General features: G+C 47.4%; 1 protein-coding gene across 2 annotated transcripts in view; it reads right to left on the reverse strand.

Annotated features, from left to right (window-relative positions):
- Positions 1 to 53: 53 nt before the first annotated feature.
- Positions 54 to 18,479, reverse strand: part of pdzrn3b (PDZ domain containing RING finger 3b) — a 74,630-nt gene continuing 56,204 nt past the window's right edge. Inside the window, exons 4-5 of one of the 2 annotated variants that reach the window (XM_056605519.1) lie at positions 2,163 to 2,416; positions 54 to 845 (exon numbers count right to left, since the gene is read on the reverse strand). In XM_056605519.1, the coding sequence (XP_056461494.1) occupies positions 671 to 845; positions 2,163 to 2,416 (429 nt within the window). In that variant the 3' untranslated portion in view covers positions 54 to 670. The remainder of the gene's footprint in view (positions 846 to 2,162; positions 2,417 to 18,479) is intronic. The other variant, XM_056605520.1, reaches the window with a different exon arrangement.

An 18,479-nucleotide genomic window follows, 5' to 3' on the forward strand; every position in this document is an offset into this window, starting at 1 on the left:
TCCTCATTGATCAGTGTCCCAGAGATGGAGTGTCTCCAAACAAGAGCAGTGGGTGAGGGCCAAAGGCCAGTGACGGCGTTCCCTTCTACAGAGCATCTGCCCTTGGCTCATCTAACTCCACTTATCTCCTTAAAGCAACAATGACTCCCGGACGCATATTGATAAGCAGTGGTGGGGGAGAGGGGGGGGTTATCAGAGGTCAGCTGAGGAAGAGATTGGCGCCCAACGTGGTTGCCATCTCTAGGATGCAATCCTCCACCTCGTCTGCTTGGGGTTAACGTGCGTCATGAGATCCATCACCGATGCCCCAACCAGCAGCTAAATTTACCCAGCGAGGGAACTCATCTCAGCCGCTAACGGGATGAGAGCCCCTCCCCCACCTCTGGTAGACGATGTCACTAATAATGAGTAACGATGTCACCGTTGCACATCGGCTGGAATAAGCTATTCCTCTTGGTTCCTGTCCGGCCTAGATCTCCTGCTCGGTCTTATGGTTGCAGTAGGGCGGTAGGGGCTGAGGCTCGGGGCTTCAGAGTCATTAATAATTGTGATTTATCAAGAGGACAGAACTCAGCAGTGACCAGAAAGGCTGTTGGGCTTGGGACATAGCGGCGCGGCTAGCTCCAGGATAGGCCATGGCAGCTTTGTTATCTTGTAATGGCTGCTCTTATTAGGAAGACATATGGGGTCCCGTGAAGAGACAGTGAGGGAGAGGGAGAGATGGAAAGGGTGAGGGAAAGAATGGAAATCCATTTACCTCGTATTCCAACTCTTCTCGTTCTATTTCCTGGTGCATGCCCTCGAGGAAGTCATTGGGGTCAAAATATGCACGTCCAGTAGGATGCCTAGGAAAAGGACAGAGAAACGGGTAAGATACAGGATATATATAATGAATATTTACTATAATAGTATGTAAGTATTGAATTAATAAGTGCTGAATTCATATGTGTTATGAGTGGTACAGCAAATCTTTGCAGAACAGACAAGGACATTTAGAAAGTCCATTATTGTCAATCTGGAATCAGTTTTACCTCTTAATTGAAAATGAAATGAAAACGAGCAGTGTCATAAGAGCTCATTGAAGATACGGGCTAGGTAATTGGAAAATTAACATTTTGTGTAATAATTTGACTCCGAAAAATCTATTAAATAAATGTTAATTGACGATTGAGGAGTAGGAACCTGCACACTTCTCTGGCGGGCTCTTGGGGCTGTAAAACGTGGTAGAAACAATAGAGAAGTAGTTTCCAGTCGGAATGCAAATCCAAATGAACAGATGCGTTTAAATGTTTGAATGACAGTGCCCCAAGGGGACCCCATCTTCTCCAGGTGGAACCCGTTCGCTGAACCACACACCGTCTGGAATGACTACATTAATACAGATTGAGCGTCACGATCCTCGGTGTTCATGATGGGGCAAATTACGGTTTAAATTGGTCGACTTAAATGTAAATATAAATGGACTGCATTTATATAGTGCATTTCTAACCATTGACCACCCAAAGTGCTTTACAATATTGCCTCACATTCACACACCGGCAGCGGAGTCAACCATGCAATGCGACAGCCAGCTCGTCGGGAGCAGTTAGGGTTAGGTGCCTTGCTTCCTCGACACTCAGCTAGGAGGAGCCGGGGATCGAACCAACAACCTTCAGGTTACCAGCCAACACGCTCTACCTCCTGAGCTACTGCCACCCCTAACTTAAAGCAGATCATTTCAAATCAACCCCTATTTCGGCAGCCATAGAAACCATCTGTGTGTCGTTTGATCATGGCTTTTTTTTTTGTCTTGTAAAGTTTTTGTGAGTGCTGGCAGAACGCTGTAGTAGTACACAGTTCCACTAATGAAGAAATTCCAGTGGTTCAAGGGTGCTTCTTATCTACATTGAGGGAAATGTGTGCTAACAAACATGTTTTGTAAACCATGTTGTGAATTAAGATTGTGAAAATGGTGCTTGAGGAATAAGATGGGGCCAGTTACCCTTGCTTATTTCTTTTGAACAATCTCATTTCACTGGAATACAAAGCAGGGCAATTGAAATATTTCCTTCTATAATTATTGATCACTACAACCACAAGCTGTTGGTTGTGTTTGTTTCTAGTCATTTATCAGCTTGTATACAAAGCGACTTGAACTGCCCTAATACCCAGCTGCCACTCACTCCTCGGGCAGCAGGTACGGCTCCAGCGAGGGCAGGGTCGGACTGGAGACGGGCATCTTCGAGAGAGCCATGATCTCCTGGAAGGTGATGTCCGTCTGGGTGCTGATGTCCGTCAGCTGGGCGTCGGCCCCCCCGCCGGCCAGCTTTGGCCGGGGCGCACGGCGCAGGACCTGCACCATGATGGGCTCCTTGGCCGTGCGGAAGGCCTCCACTGCCTGGTCGTGGGTGGCCTTGGACAGGTCCTTCCCGTTCAGCTGGAGAGGGCAGAGAGACAGACAATACAATTTAGACATTCGATGAACGGTGCAGAAGAAGGAGTGTGTGGTGAAACAAGGCGCTGTTTGATAGTTTGGTGGAGAGGAGAAAAGGGCTTTGGCTGGTTGCTTGGATTTCCACACTCATGGTGTTCACACACACTAAAACACACACACACACACACACACACACACACACACACACACACACACACACACACACACACACACACACACACACACACACACACACACACACACACACACACACACACACACACACACACACACACACACACACCACATTTTCTGGGTGTAAAACATGGCATTTCTGCTTTGACTTTATGCGTAACAAGCTTTACATTTCTCAGCACTTTGCTTCTAAACAGCCAATTATTGCAATCTCCTGAGATTAAACCGTTAAGCGTTTTTAACAATTTACAATGCAGACGCAACGTTCCTTTTGAAAAGTTAATCGTGCCAGCCGTTGGTATTTTTCATCGGGTCGCCATCGGAGCAAGTGGAACAGGCGTTTAATCAGAGGGAGTCTTTAATTAAACGAGGTCATTAGCAGAGGGCGCGGGGCGCACCGCTCATTGAGTCAACTAATTTAGCCAAGTCGTTCCTCATCACAGGGAACATCTGACCACCCTCCGGAGACTGGAGCAAGCACACGGGTTAACCTGGGCAGATTCATTTAAACAAAAAAAATAACCAGCATGTCACGGAATAAGAGCCCTAATTAAGTTTGGTGTGATCAATTTAGTCCACCGTGAACCGACGTCAAAGGAGGGCACACGACGTGGAAGTACTTTGATCTCGGGTAACACAGAAGTCAGAGCCAATGAGATGTAGAAAATAAGGCCTTTTTAATGTCGACTCCTGGTGGAAAGCCCCTAAACCTTCAGAAAAGGGGTGGAAGAGTGTATGGGTGCTACGGTGTAGGACAACCAGCCAAAAGATACTGCGTTCAACCCCCAATGTCTGACACCTTAAGGCATCCCAGAGCAATATTCTTCACTTAGTCCTGGATCTGAAATCTGATGGCACTTAGGATAAAAGCATCTGCTTAATAACTTTACAGAAAATGTTAGGAAATCAAACGCTAAGCCGGTACACTTGGATGTGAAGCGTTACACTGAGAGGCTAATAATAGGTACACCGTGGCCTCAACCCTGTGTGAGCAACATGGCAACCTGAGAAGCTACAAGTACTGTCTGGCTCACCAGGGGTTTCCCTTCATGGGTTGCCATGTATAGGAGACCTGCATGAGAGATTTGATACTACTTATAAGCCCCATATCCACTCTGTAGGTCTATTAGTGCTCGTCAATACTCTTTCCTATCCTTTTTCCGCACCCCCTCGAATTGGAGCGAACACGCTAGACTCAGGATGTCTCAGGATTAGCGCCCTCTGATTTGCCGCCGACGGCTTGATCTCTGTGCCTCTGGCAGTGGTTGTATTCATTCAGATTCACATTGTAGCGGTGAAGTACCTTGCGGGGCTTGTAACTCGGCTTACGGGAGCCAACCGCGATATCTAACCACCTCGGGGGTCTTGTGATATGCTTGTATTAACTACCCCACTCAGGTGGGGGGAAAGAAAAGGAGGACTCCACATTATCTCAAAGGAGTGTCAACAGACCTTGTCATGCACACACAATGCTTTTTAGTGTGTGTGGTATGATGTGTGAGAGTCTCTGTTCACATCTGCAAAAGGGAGGGACGAAGGACCAGGAGATGACTTTAATTTGAAGTCTGAAGAGGTTATGTGTGGAGAGGATTAAAAACCAGGCCTGACCCTCACGGATAATGGGATCATCTGAAACGGCCTTCACTTCTACGTCCCCTACAACAAAACTTAATAGCTTCTCCCCTTGCAATCTGCTTTGAATAATTGAACACTGAAAAGGGAGGCCATTTTTTAAGCTTTTACCGAAGCAGTCTGTACCAAAGGGAACCAAGAAGTGAATTATTAAACTGACCGGTTAGAAAAATTGGTTTAAGTCGCATGAGGGAAATGCAAAGACTTTCTTTGAACAAATTATGCAATATCGTTTTTTCAAACGATGAAGCGTGGAGTAAAAAAAGAAAAAAACTCAAATAGCAGAACGACCCCTCAGGTGTCCAACCAAATCATCTTTTTTTGAACATTATTACAAAATAAGCCTTCAAATAGTAACAGTAAGCCTGCGGAAAAAAAGTTGCTTGGCCCGGTCGCCATTAACCGAACGCTGTGATGTCACACATCAGCTGCTGGGAACACAAGTGCCTTTGTGTTTCCTTCTCCTGTCCCTTCTCCTCGCTGGCTCGCTCACATGATACCTAGCTGCCAGGAATCCAGAGGGCCGCTCGGAGGCCGCAACCCCAAAGACAAAGCCTCCTCCCCTTTTCTTGGAAAGCCTTAAGCACTCTGCCTCTGTGCCTTCAATAGGGGAAGTGTCCCTCCGGCCAGGGGGGGAGGGGGGTTGGGGGGTACGGCGGGGGTATGGGGACGGTTAGCGGGGTTCCCCCCACAGCCTCTATTCACAAGAGCTCCAGCACCTCTGACTCGACCCAGCACACTGGGAAAAAACACTCAACCTTCACCCGACACAATGCACCCCGCTGGTTCCGAAACCACCAACTCCCCCCCCTCCCCTCCTACAAGCCTGAAGCCCTGAGCACATCAGAACCAACAGTCACTTTATTTTCCCCCCTTTTCCAGATACATGTTAACAATAGCATGCAGCGCTATGCGTTACAACAACAGGACCCATGCCTGCAGGATGGGGGGGGCGGGGGGGGAGGGGGTAGTTGATGACTCCATCGGTTCTGGAATCAGCCCTGTATTCCACAGAGGGGGAACTGGCAGCTGTTTGAAGTTCTGAACGTACGAACAGGCGAGACAAGCGGCAGTGTTAACACATCCACACGCCAGTCCCTTTGAGACTATGATTGACACCCAGGAATTACTCTGCCAACCTTTGCCTCGTCCCTCGGGGAGGGGAATCCTTGCTAAATCCATTTTTAATGGCGAGAGGCCGACAGGGTCCTACTTAAAGGAATATTAATGAGCTCTGTATCACATGTCTGGAGTGTCTGGCAGAAACCGAGAGGGGGGGGGGGCGGGGGTTTACACAGCTGTGACTTCGTTATCCGGGGGCTGTGTTATTTCATTATCAAATATCACATTTGATGTCTGGAGCTGTGAAACGGTGGGCTGTTTTATTTCCTGTGTACGGCTTAGCTGCGAGCGATAGGGAGCGTTGCAGGAGTTCAGCTGTTCCCGGCTACATTCATGCCATGGGTACGTCAGTCTCTTTCCCTCTGGGTAATGTCTGAGTGACAGTAATGTCTCCGTCGCTGACCTGCCCTTATCCCACCAATGTAAATCAGGCCAGATTGAGACTTTCAACGCCCGCATGGGCCTCTTCATCTAGCACTAGCATCTGGGATATCTTCCCCCTCCCCCCGCACGTCATTATCCACTCAAACGTCTCGTGTTTTGGTCCATTGGTTGTAGTTTGTACCGTCTGAAGTGACAGGTTGCTGTTTGCACCTCAACCAAGACTAAATCCTCTCTGTCTTGTGGCATGGGTAATTGTGTTGAATCCTGAATCATGTGTTGCGAGCCTTGCTGGGCTTTGCCTGCTCAACTGTGCCCTTGTATTCAAAAACAGAACAAATCCCTTCAACAAACGGCATGAATACTTTACAGTACTTGGACAGCATTGGGCTGGAAAGCAAGAACAGTCTATTAAGTCAACTTGCACACCGCATAATGTAACATCAGGGTCTCTCGATATGGCTATTCATTGCTAGATAATCCGCTAATAAAGAAAAGAACATCATTAAAGGGCCACTGTTTCGTTAGTTTTCTTAGGTGGGCCAAATTCAGTGAGGTGAGCCGTGCGGAAGAAAGCATTTTGTACCTTTCAATAGCGGGCAGAAAGACCCTGGGCAACTCCTCTCTGAAGAGCCGGTATTCAGTTGGTAACTTGAAAGACAAAGCTACACACTTTCTGGACAGATACACAAATTCTTCAAAGTCTATATTTCAGAAAGGGCTCACTGACGAGATTGAAAGCTTGAAGGCCTTCCTTGTTAGTCAGCCTTTCTGAGTGGCAGTTTGTATGTGGGTCACTCGGCTTAAAACCACACAGTTAATCCTTTATTTCACATTTTCATTAAAAACTTTCAAAATTAATTCAAAAGTGGGGAAAGTGCCGCTTAGTGTATACGTGTTTCGTCTGTGTGTGTGTGTTATGCGTGTTATGCGTGTATTTCTCTGTGATTTTCCCTCCAGCTGACAGGAAACCCAATAGTGAGGTAGTGTCTTGGGGAACAGCTGCACATATATTTTTTTCCAACCGCTGTGTGTAGGCTTAGCGGGGATTACAGAACAAACAGCTTCCAAACCTCCGCTGGCTGTAGGAGACACAACATTGTTTACCTTCACCTTATGCCATTTAGTCACGCTCTCCTGAGGACCACATAAGCATCCTAAATCACCCTCTGCGTGACGCTCACTCATAAACCACAAGACTTGTGTTCCAGCACCTCGACAGAGTTCTTTTGATGACATATAATATCTTTCCAGCCCTGTACTGTAGGCGTACAACACCCAAATGTCATTGACCAAAGTCTCCCGACATGTAACCGAATAAGCCCTGTGACTCCAATTTGAAATTGAAGCGCACATTTAAAATTGTATGTAAATGTAGTCTTTGTAGCTTTTAGGCAAAGTGACTAATGCATGAGGAGTTCACATTGTGCAATTCTTAAATTATGTTTTTTTTGGATTGGGAACCGATTGCTCACAAATACACACACACACTCGAGCACCAAGCCAAACCACTGACGAGACACTGTGTTCTTCAACCTGACTGGGTCTCTTTGCCACAGTGTGGGAAGCCCAGTTCACACAAAGACAGCAGTCACCGCAGACGTACACACACACACACACACACACACACACACACACACACACACACACACACACACACACACACACACACACACACACACACACACACACACACACACACACACACACACACACGCCATGGAAAACTCGCGTCAGATGCAACTAACCAAACACAACTAACCAAACACAACCACGCAACATCCTCCAAAATGTAGGACAGTGAAATGGCATGCGATATCCTATATGACCGTGGAAAGACAGGCGATATTCAGAATGACAGGGAAGAGACATACACTGTGACACATTCAGTATGACAGTGAAAAGAAAAGCGATATCGAGTATGACCGGGAAAAGGCAGGCAATATTCAGTATGACAGTGAAAAGACAGGTAATATCCATTATGATAGTGAAAAGACAGGCGATATTCATTATGACAGTGAAAAGGCAGGTAATATTCATTATGACAGAGAAAAGACAGGCGATATTCATTATGACAGTGAAAAGACAGGCGATATTCATTTTGACAGTTTGCAGCCAGGCGATGTTTAGTATGAAAGTGAAAAGGCAGGTGATTTCCAGTATGACAGGGAAACAGGGGAGGGAGAGGCAATTAGGCACTCCCATGGTGGAACCAGCGCTGTGGGTCCCATGTGGCCGGGGTTTGATCTGGTGGTCATTATTGACACCTTATCCCAGGCTGTGAATAGGGAGTGGGTTGTCTGGGTCATTATGTAGCAGAGGGGGAGGGGTCAATGGGCTGATAATGACAAATAATGACCCGTAATCTCCCGCGTCACCGCGGTGAACCTTAATAACCTGTTCAGGGCACGTTACAGCTCATTTATTCATTGAGCTGGGTGCACCTGTGAACACAGACGCATGTGCACAAGTACACACACACACACACACACACACACACACACACACACACACACACACACACACACACACACACACACACACACACACACACACACACACACACACACACACACACACACACACACACACACACAGTAATATTGAAATGGTCCATGTTCGTTTATAATACGAACCGTGATGGTTTACTCATGAACAATGTCCGCCACGCCGGTCTGATTTCTCTCTCTGCAGCTGTCTGCAGCTGTCTCATGACTAATTGGCTCATGAACAGCATGACCAATTCATGATCACCCATACAAAGGACAAAAAAATGTGCCGCATTTGAGCTGTTTTCATCCACAATACAGTCCAGGAAAGATGATTGACTAAAAAGTTAGGGGAACACTACAAAGTCAACAAAATAGTGTCTTCGGTTTCTTGTCACAGAGAAGTAAATGCCATCCCCAAGTTTGCTCAAGAAAGGAGATCAAGAGGAATCCTTTCTACTACAACACAACACAAGCTAACTTCAAGGTTAATAACTCCTCGATGTGAACTATGTATTGGGGCTCCACGGCCTGTCCTTCCAGAGTAAACCAAGAGCTCTGTTTTTCCAATAAAAGCCCCAGAGGACTTAATCAGTTACGATGACAGATGGAGAGCTGTAAACGCTGGAGCCGGCAGCAGCTGATGCCGGGCTACCTTGACGAGGGCATTTATAGAGAACTGGTTCACTTCCTTCTTTCCCTCACCATGTAAATGGCCGTTCGGCTGCTTTGTCTGAGACACACACACACACACACACACACACACACACGGTCTCAAATCCCGTCTGGCAAATCGTTGTTTGGGCTTTTTCAGTTGTCATGATGGCATGTCTGCTCCGTCTCTGATCTCTGCATCTGACTTTTCTATCCGTTGCTCTCCTGTCTTCCCAGATCGGTCACTGGAGTGACGGCATGCGCGGCGAGGGTTCAGCCCCCCCCCCAGACCCCCCGTGCGGCTGGCGACCACCTGCTCCACTCTTTAGACAGATGTGAGGGCACATCGGCACACAGGGTACTTGTTATTAACACACACATACACTACTGAAACACACACACACACACACACACACACACACACACACACACACACACACACACACACACACACACACACACACACACACACACACACACACACACACACACACACACACACACACACACACACGATCACAGCTAGACCCACAGAGATACACAAAGAAACAAACACACATATCCGCAAAGACCAACACATAAAGGTACACAGTAACACGCAAACCCAGTAACACGCACACAAACTCTGCTTTGTGTGCGTTCTCTGTGGAGCATCGTTACGGTGCGGGGGGCAGGGGTGGCATGGCCTGATCCTCCCCGACAGCCCCCCCCTCTGCTCTGGGCGCCCTGCGCTGAGGCTGACAGGGTCCCTGACTGGAGCGCCGGGGGGTGGGACGGCCAGGTGAGGGTTGCTGCCCGATGTCATTTTTTCTTTTTCACTGTCATCAGACAAGACCATCTGGCGCCGCCCAGTGAGTCTTACATCCCAGGCGCCACAGCGTCTTCACGGACGCCTCCCGTCTGCGGCTCTCTCCACACAGACACGTTTGCGGATTTGTTTATCTTCTCAGCAGAACCAGAGGGTTGATTCGCTTTAGAAGGAAGGAAAATCAGTGGCCTCTGTGTGAATATGTACTGTATGTGTGTGTAGTGCATAGGTTAAAGGACAGAGAAACAGGAGCAGTTGGGAGTAGGACACAGTGGGAGAGGGTTTGATAGAGAGTGAGAGTGAGCGAGTGAGAGAGAAAGAGTGAGAGTGAGAGTGAGAGTGAGAGAGAGACAGAGAGAGAGAGATCCATCAGCCAAACAATAGCAAAGACCAGTTGCCGGAGCCAGCTTATGTTGGGGGACGGAGAAGGGGGGATGGGGGGGCCCTAATTAAGCACAGGGGCCTCGCTTGAACCAACCGCAGCAAGGCGCCTCGACCATTAGCAGGTACTTAGGCCGAGATTAGGAGCCCCATACGAAGGGCCAGACAAGGGTTCTAAGGGGTCCTCTACCTTGTCAGGGCGACAGAAGCAGCTGAGCTCTCATCTCGGCACGGTGCTTACCTCCGGCTTTGAAGAGGAACCTCACGGTCTGCGGCTGGGGGGGGGGGGGGGGGGGGGGGCGGGGGCGCTTTAAAGAGAGCACCAGGTCTGGGCCACTGAGTTTAATGATCACAAACCAACCGGGAAAGAACTTCCTTCCCCGCTCTTCTCCTTTATGCTAGTTGCATTTATAGAAAATGCCAGGAAAATAAACACTAAAATGTTATTCTTCCTTGGACGCACGGTAGTCTCTGGGGAATGAATGATTTTCCTGGCCATATATAATCACAACCAGTTTTTCTCTCCCTAGATGTTCTCTTGATGCTATACAATTTAGCAAGTGAAGCTTCGATAAATACAAAAGTTTATCTTAAAGACCTAAATAAACAAAAAAATAGGCGTGATGGTTTAATTACAGAAAACGAGAAAACAACTTATTGACACCACCAACAAATCTAGCCACATTGTTCAAAATGTAATAAAAAAAATACTGATGTAGTGATTTTATGCTTGGAAGGGGTTAGCCTTTCGGGACTCACTGTAGTCCCTAAATGTTGCGTTAACATTGAAAACAAAAGCATAGCTGTTTAATAAACTAAAGGCTATACTAGTACTCTTTACCAACACGAGTTGGAGCCTGTGCAGCATCTACATGGAAAATGTCCTTGTGAGTCACATTGATCATCACAACAAGACTGATTGGCTGGAGAGACGTCACATGAGAAGAGATTCGTAAACAAAGACGTAAGATCCATATTACGCTATACTGATAGTGTCAGGTAATAGGGTTAGGGTTGGTAAAATTATGTAAAATTAGATGGCGTAGATTAAACCTACTCGCATTAAGCGCCACAAAATGATCAAATTATCCTACAACAAGGGACTTTTGGCATCATTGATCTTCGTACATCGTACAAAGAGCTACATTTATGTACAAATATCGTACATCTGGCGACGCTGAGACGAACTGAAATGAAGCAATGTCAAGAGTTCACGACCAATCTGACTGCTCATGTGCTTCGAGCCAAGCGTGGCTCCGACATAAAAATCTCAAGACAAAATGCACACATAAATATATGTTGTCAAAACATAGACAGTATGAAAAAATAGGCATTTAAAGAGCAGCCCAAATCAGCTTGATAATTTACTGCCCTAGCTCTGATCCTGCGCTCAGAGTCGCAGTAAAATGAGTAGCAAACAGTGGAGCGTCCCTTTGGTTGGAGCTGTCAGCGCAGAAGACTGATGGCTCCTTGATCACAATAACACAAGTCTCTCTCCCACTGAACTGGCGGATTACCCAAAGCCTGGCAGTTCAAACGCAGGGCAGCCAGCGCCTCTCCCCAAGACCAAGAAGTAGACCAGAAAGAAGAAATGTGCATTGCATTATTCACTCTCTATTCAATTGTTTGGTACAGGCTTGGCAGATTGTTGTAGGGAGACTGTTGCAGGGATCGCGATAATAATTTTTTAAAGCCATTTGCTTTTACTATTTAGCTTTCAACAAAAACGCAATATCTTTATATTTAATGAAATACTCAACAAAAAAAAGATATACTAATGAATATGAAAATAGAACAGCAAAGGTTTTTCCTACGCCATTGCTTTGACAAGTTTCCTTGACTTTTAAAAACACATTCAGGCATCAAGACGAAAATAATATAATAATTGAATTAAAGAGCTATGATGACAAGAATGACGCCATAACTCACAAATGTTTTGGCCTTACCCTCTGAGATAATATTTCATGCGAACGGACAACCCCTGGCTGAACCAGTATAACTCCATCAGCACCACCGTCCGCTCAAACGAGGCACCGATAAACATCAGGCATCCGGACGCATTATGCTGTTATTTGCCCTATCAGGTGAAGCAGCCAAGGCTTGCGGGGGGAGTTGACAAATGGCACCGGATTTTCATATTACAAACACAGATGGCTGTGGACGGGCCCTGGGCTGGCTCCGGCGAAGGGACGGCTGTCACACTTTGACTAATTGGCAAACCGCCGCTGGAGATGCAGCAAAGTCTCCTGGCGGTGAGAGATCGGAGCTGCCAGTCCCGGGGTAACTGACAGGCAGACTGACGGCTTCATTCTAACCCCTGGAAGACGCGGAACAAAAGAGCTTGCTGTGCTGCTGCGACGTACCCCCCCGACTTAACTGTCCTCGACTTGTGAGAAAAAAATAAAAAGCATCGCTATTGGCCTTTTGAAATGAAAGTGCTGTGTGTGTTGGTGCGCACACGCGCGTGGGTGTGTGTGAGAGTGAGAGATTGAGAGAGTGAGTGTGTGTCCCACATTATCTGTTTGTTGTACACTACGAACCATTATTTGTTTGATCCATCCCATAATAACAGCATTCCCAGACAAAAGCCAGATCCTTATAGGCTCCTTCTTTGAGGTGCTATCAAAGCAGAGCTGTTTGCCCGATCCAAATCGAGACCTGCTGCAGAGACCTCCCTACCTTTCAGGGCGTGTGTGTGTGTGTGTGTGTGTGTGTGTGTGTATATGTGTGTGTGTGTGTGTGTGTGTGTGTGTGGGGGGGGGGGCAGAGAGACTCATCATTACTCTCATGGAAATCAGCCACTTGCCACCCTGGCTCCCAGCATGGGGAATAGGGATGTTGTTTGCCATAATGGGTGATGGGGGATTGGGGGGAGATGGGGGGGGGGTTTGACTGAGCCTTGGATGCTAGCAAAAAAGAAAAATAGCCCAAAAAGAAAAGAGTCAAATCTGGAGGAAGAGAGGATCATCAGCGAAGCTCCCGTTCTCAGGGAGACCCAACACAGTCTGTGCCAGGGCCGGGCTCTGTGAGTGGCCCAGGTCGGCTGGTTGTTTTAATTCATTAGAGGGGACTGGGCTGGAGTCCACACACACTCAGACAGCCATTGCTGGGAGACGGGCGTCTCAATTAAATGTGACTAGGAGCTCTGAGAGGGCAGAGGGGGAAGCACCGCGATAGGCTTTGTTCAAAAGCTTTCCAGGCGAACAAGCCATGGAAAGTTGAAATTAATGAACATTTGAGAAGCTACGATTTAATTCTGTACTTTTTCTCATTATCTCATTACAACTGAAAGAGCTGCTCTGTGTTTGGTTCAAATGAGGGGGCGATCTGATCGAGCGGCGAAAAAGTTAAAAAAGTGGAACCTTTTTTAAATGGCAACATCCTTCAGATTTGAAGTTCTGTGCGTCTTTCATTACACTTGGTTTTCCCACAGGTTTGATTGAACTCCCCTAATTTTTTACCAGTTCAAAAAAATCTGCTTCAGACACATCCTCCACAATTAGATATGCATTCATTGCAAACACACCTCAAAACATAACTAAAACATGCATGTTGGAATATCAACAATGAAACAATGAAACAAAAAAGGATGACATTTTCAATTCTTTGAGTAAAAGAATAAATCAACAACCAGTCCGATCCGGAGAATAAAGCTTGGCGTCGGCGCCGGGGCGCGGGTGTTAATGATAAACTCAAGGGAAAGTCAACCAGGGGCTAGCAGCCCTGAGTCAGCACTTCACCGCTGACAATGAGGAGGTCCGGAAGGCCCGAGAAGCGCTCACAGTAGCCAGCGGCACACATTGAGAGAGCTGTCACCTCTTCATCACACCGGCACCACTACTACTACTACTATCACCAACCCCCCCCCCACCCCTCTCTCTCTCTCTGGCGTCTCTTTTTAACCAACGCGCTCTACCTCTGGCTGACCCTTCCACACAGGGTCAGGACACTCAGAGCATGTAGTGGATGGGGAGGAGGTGGCGGTCTCTCTTGAGCTATTCACAACACTAATCCTTTGTGTATAGAGTCTCTCCCTCTCTCTCTCTCTCTCTCTCTCGTCTAGGCTACGTTCCCCTCCAAGAGATATCGGACTGTGCTTTTACAGTCTGGGTTTCAAGAAAAGAGGAATGTCAAATGTGAATTATTATGTTATTTGTTCCAAGTATTCTCATTTACTCACTTACTTGATTCACAAGTAAGTACACAATTGCATCAAGGTTGTTGCCAAAAACACAGAAGCTTAAGCCCACTTAAAACAAACAAATCAGAACGCTCTTCCAAATGGAAACCCTAACCGTAACCCGTGTCAATGAGACTTGCAATCGCAGAAATTTAACTACTGAAACAAAAATAACGAGAATTAATTTGGAGCAAGGTTCAGCTTAGTTTGCCATGAATAAGCCAGTTTAAGCACACTCAAAGGAAAAGCTTCCTTTAAATGGAACAATCAGTCAACAGAGTCATTGCAATGGGCTCTCTCTGAGCGCCCGACCGAGAGGCAGAGACGGCTACAGTACCTGACAGACCTCATAGAGTAGTTTGTAGTGTTCGTCTGGCTTCTGCAGGGCACAGAGGCTGCATCCCATGGTGGGGCCAGGTCAGACCATCCAGCACTCCCACCCCGAGCCCAAAGAGGTGAGGAGAAACAGCACAGAGGGATGACTTGGGTCTCCTACTGCTGGCAATTCTTCCCTTTGGGTCTACCTCCTCCTCCTCTCCTTTTTCTTCTTCTTCTTCTCCCTCTTCCCTACAAGAGCTTGGCTAACTCTAGTCTCCCTCTCTCTCTCTCTCTCTCTCTCGCTCCGTTGCTCCCTCTCACTGTGACAGTGGCAAGAGGAATGGCTTGGGTTGACTCTACTCTCACTACTCCCCCTCGTCTCACACACACACACACACACACACACACACACACACACACACACACACACACACACACACACACACACACACACACACACACACACACACACACACACACACACACACTCACTCACTCCCACTCTGCAGCTCTCCCGCTCTCTGGTAAGCCTAGGGAGGTTGGTACTAAACCAGTTCTAAACACGCCCCCAGCCCCTTTAACCCTTATGTTTATTAACAAGCCTCTCATTGAATATTCATGAGCTGGACCAGAAGAAAAAAAAAAAGGGGGGGGGGGGGGGGGGGGGCGGGTTGTCATTAATAAAGGTTTGAAAACAACAGGGATTATGGAAGAATTATACTTGTGAATTAACACGCGTAATTAAATCCATTGTGTGGTAACTCAGGGGACAGGGTGGGGGACGGGGGACTTTTGGTATGTCCTTCTCATAGAGGGGCCGGTGACGCTGGTGGAATCAGTCCATATGCTGCCGTTTGACTGTTGGATATTCCTGCATCACAGCTGATTAAGCACACACGCGTCGTACATATCCCATGTGATTTTGTATTTGGGCCATGTGACATGAATTCCATTGTGTAGATTCATTTAGTAAATAGGCCATTTAGTTCACGCCCCAGTTACAGCAGGCCGGGTTGTTATTGTTGCAGTGACCCCCGACACATTGATCTGACAACACAGCACAATGCGCGCGTTTCCAACCGTTTATGCTCTGCTAAATGCTTTCCCCCCCCCCCCCCCCCCAGTACACAAGTCTTCTGATGACGGCGTGATGTAGTTGTAATCGTTGCCGCTCTGACGTCTTCTCATGAGGTGCCATGCAGCCAACCACAGCTCAATGTAAACCAGGGCGCCTCCCAAACAAAACCCACAAAACACATGTCAACAGTCAGGCTTCTGTGTGGCTGATCCCGTTACGTCGCCTACGACGCCACATCGTCCTCCGTGATTCAAATGATCCTCTGGAACAGTGCTCCATCGCTTCCTGTACAGGACTGGGCAAAGGCCGCATTCTGGAAAATACCATTAGGTGGGCACTCCTTTGCGTGACAGGCCGTTGGATTTCAAGCATGGGGCTGCCTGTCTTAATTTTTTTGCTCATGTTTTCTAAACTAGGAATATAAGTGGAGCTCATCATAAGTTGAACTTTGATTAAGGGCTAGACATACAAACGATTTTACTGTCAGTTTCTTCATATACTGTTTGGCCTGAATACATAGAATGGGAAATTGCTAACTTCCTCGTATTAAGTCCATGTAGCCCTTACATAGAGTTGATTTCATGGTTAGTCAAGGTTCGCTGGCAGAACTCTGACCTGCCTCAACAATGCAACGCAAACACAAAGACATTGAATGAGAGTGGGACCTTTGCTTTAACATGGATGTCTCTTGTCATCACACGCACACCATCACCCCCACTCCACGGTGTCCAGGTCTACACCTGATGGATTAATCCACTTGAATCCACTACATTTGTGATTCAGTTTCACCCCCTTTTGCATCATTAGCCTACATATAAAAGCACAGACGTATTCCTTTGACTTCTCAGCTACGGTCTAAAGACACATGGCTTCATGTCAATGAGTGTGGTAGTGGGAAGGTGACATTATACAGCAGCTAGTGTGCGCTTTGCTTCTCCGGGCGCCAGACTAGGTATTCCCAGCCGCATACCCATGAAAATGAATGCTATGCTAACATTAGCTCCACCGCGGCGCCTCGGCCCCAGATCAGTGGAGAGGCTTAGCCTGTGCTCTGGCTCGGCTAATCTCTCTCACTGTGAATGTATTCATTCATAAAGCCAGCGCTAGAGATAGCATTGGTGTGAATGACATGGTAAGAGCTCGAGAGCGTAGCTGAATTATCATGTAGCCCTATTCTAGGCCACTGCATAACAGCACACTGACTGCATGCTGGAGATGTCAGCATTAAACAAACTATTGTCCAGCTTTGTATCCCTTAAGTATATCCTGCTGGCTTGAGGAAGGGTGGAAGCAAGAGCCACATGCATGTAGCCTCAAAGTCATGCTTGTACACACAAACAGATACAACCGTGGCTCATTAAATAGTCTAGACAGTGACAGAGGTTTGAATCTCAGTGGTTGGCGAGACCAAGAGGTATTACCGTCATGTCTTGTTATAAAGAACACAAAGAAACCAAAAGAGCTTTTAATAGTGGGGATACCAAGGCAATCATTGGTCCAGAGGCGGGGTCACCATCCCCTCCTCTAATTGGCTATGCAGTCGCTTACATCCCCTTTGTTTCGGATCCAGGCTCGGTCAAATCATTCATATTCATGGAGATCGTCTGCTTGTTGTCCACCCGTGTGTCCCAAGGGGGCCACCCATCTAAAGGGGGGCGTTTGATTTAACCACAGGAACAAGCCACTGTGATCAGGTGGTTGCTGCTCCGTTAAACATGCGTTGACTCTGATTGGTTTTGGTCCTGGAAAAAGGAGAGCGTGATGTCTATGCATCCCTCAACCATCCAGGTCTCCAGGATGATTATAATATTCCTGATTCCTAATTAATACAAAGCCTTTCATTCACACACATTCAAAAGTAGGCCTCGCAGCCACGATGGCAAGAAGTCATCACCGTGATTCTTCAGCAGGTGACCTTTTACCCTGATCTAGAGAGTGGAAGTAGGGCTTAGGCGGGGGGCTGCGTCTGCAGACGGTGACAACGCGTCGATGTGGGAAAGAAACCGGAGAGCGATGGCAGACCGCGATACCACGAAGAGGGGGAGAGAGAAACGCATCGTGTCCAGGTGTTCGCACACTGTACAGACGGGGTTAAGGAAGGCTGTGCGTCATAGGGGGACTGAAGGTGTCGAATAGCAGGGTCAATCCTTTGATAAGAATGAACCCAGCCCAGTGTGAAAACCTTGCGTTATGTGCCGCATCAACATCACTGCTCACAAATTAGTTAATTAACTAACGCACAAACACAAAGTGAGCGGCAGCAGCTCCGTAACACCTTCCTCCCCCCTGTTGACACCCGGTTTTCTTCACGGCCTACAAGCACAAACAGCAACAGTGTGTTTAGCAGAACACTTCTTGCTTGTTGCCGGCTGTGCAAATAACACACTGTTGGCTCTTTTTTCAACCTCCAAACCCAGCAACCCCACCAAGATGAGTGGTTTTCATTCTGGAGCGCGACTTAATACGAATGAGGTGGAGGGACGGTAAACAAACGTTGACAATGTTCACCTGGCCTCCCCAGGCACCAGGAAAAAAAGAGACACTGGAGCTGACTTTGGCATCAGCTTCAGAATGTCTTCCTTCGGCTTATTATGGACAAGGCTCTGCCTATCAGCTCCTCGATCTGGAGAGGATATGAGTGAGGAGGAGAAGACGGAGGAGAGGAGATGGGGGAGAGACAAGAAGGGCTAATGGGAACGCCGGGTTTCTGAAGGGCACTGGGTGGAGGAGAGGTGGTGGTGGTGGTGGTGGTGGTGGCGGAGGTGCAGAGGTAACAGGACAAAAGATGAGGAGTGGAGATGGGTAAAATAAGTCCATAGAAACTAATT

This window comes from Gadus chalcogrammus, chromosome 13 (assembly GCF_026213295.1).
Source record: "Gadus chalcogrammus isolate NIFS_2021 chromosome 13, NIFS_Gcha_1.0, whole genome shotgun sequence".
NCBI classification, from domain to species: Eukaryota; Metazoa; Chordata; class Actinopteri; order Gadiformes; family Gadidae; genus Gadus; species Gadus chalcogrammus.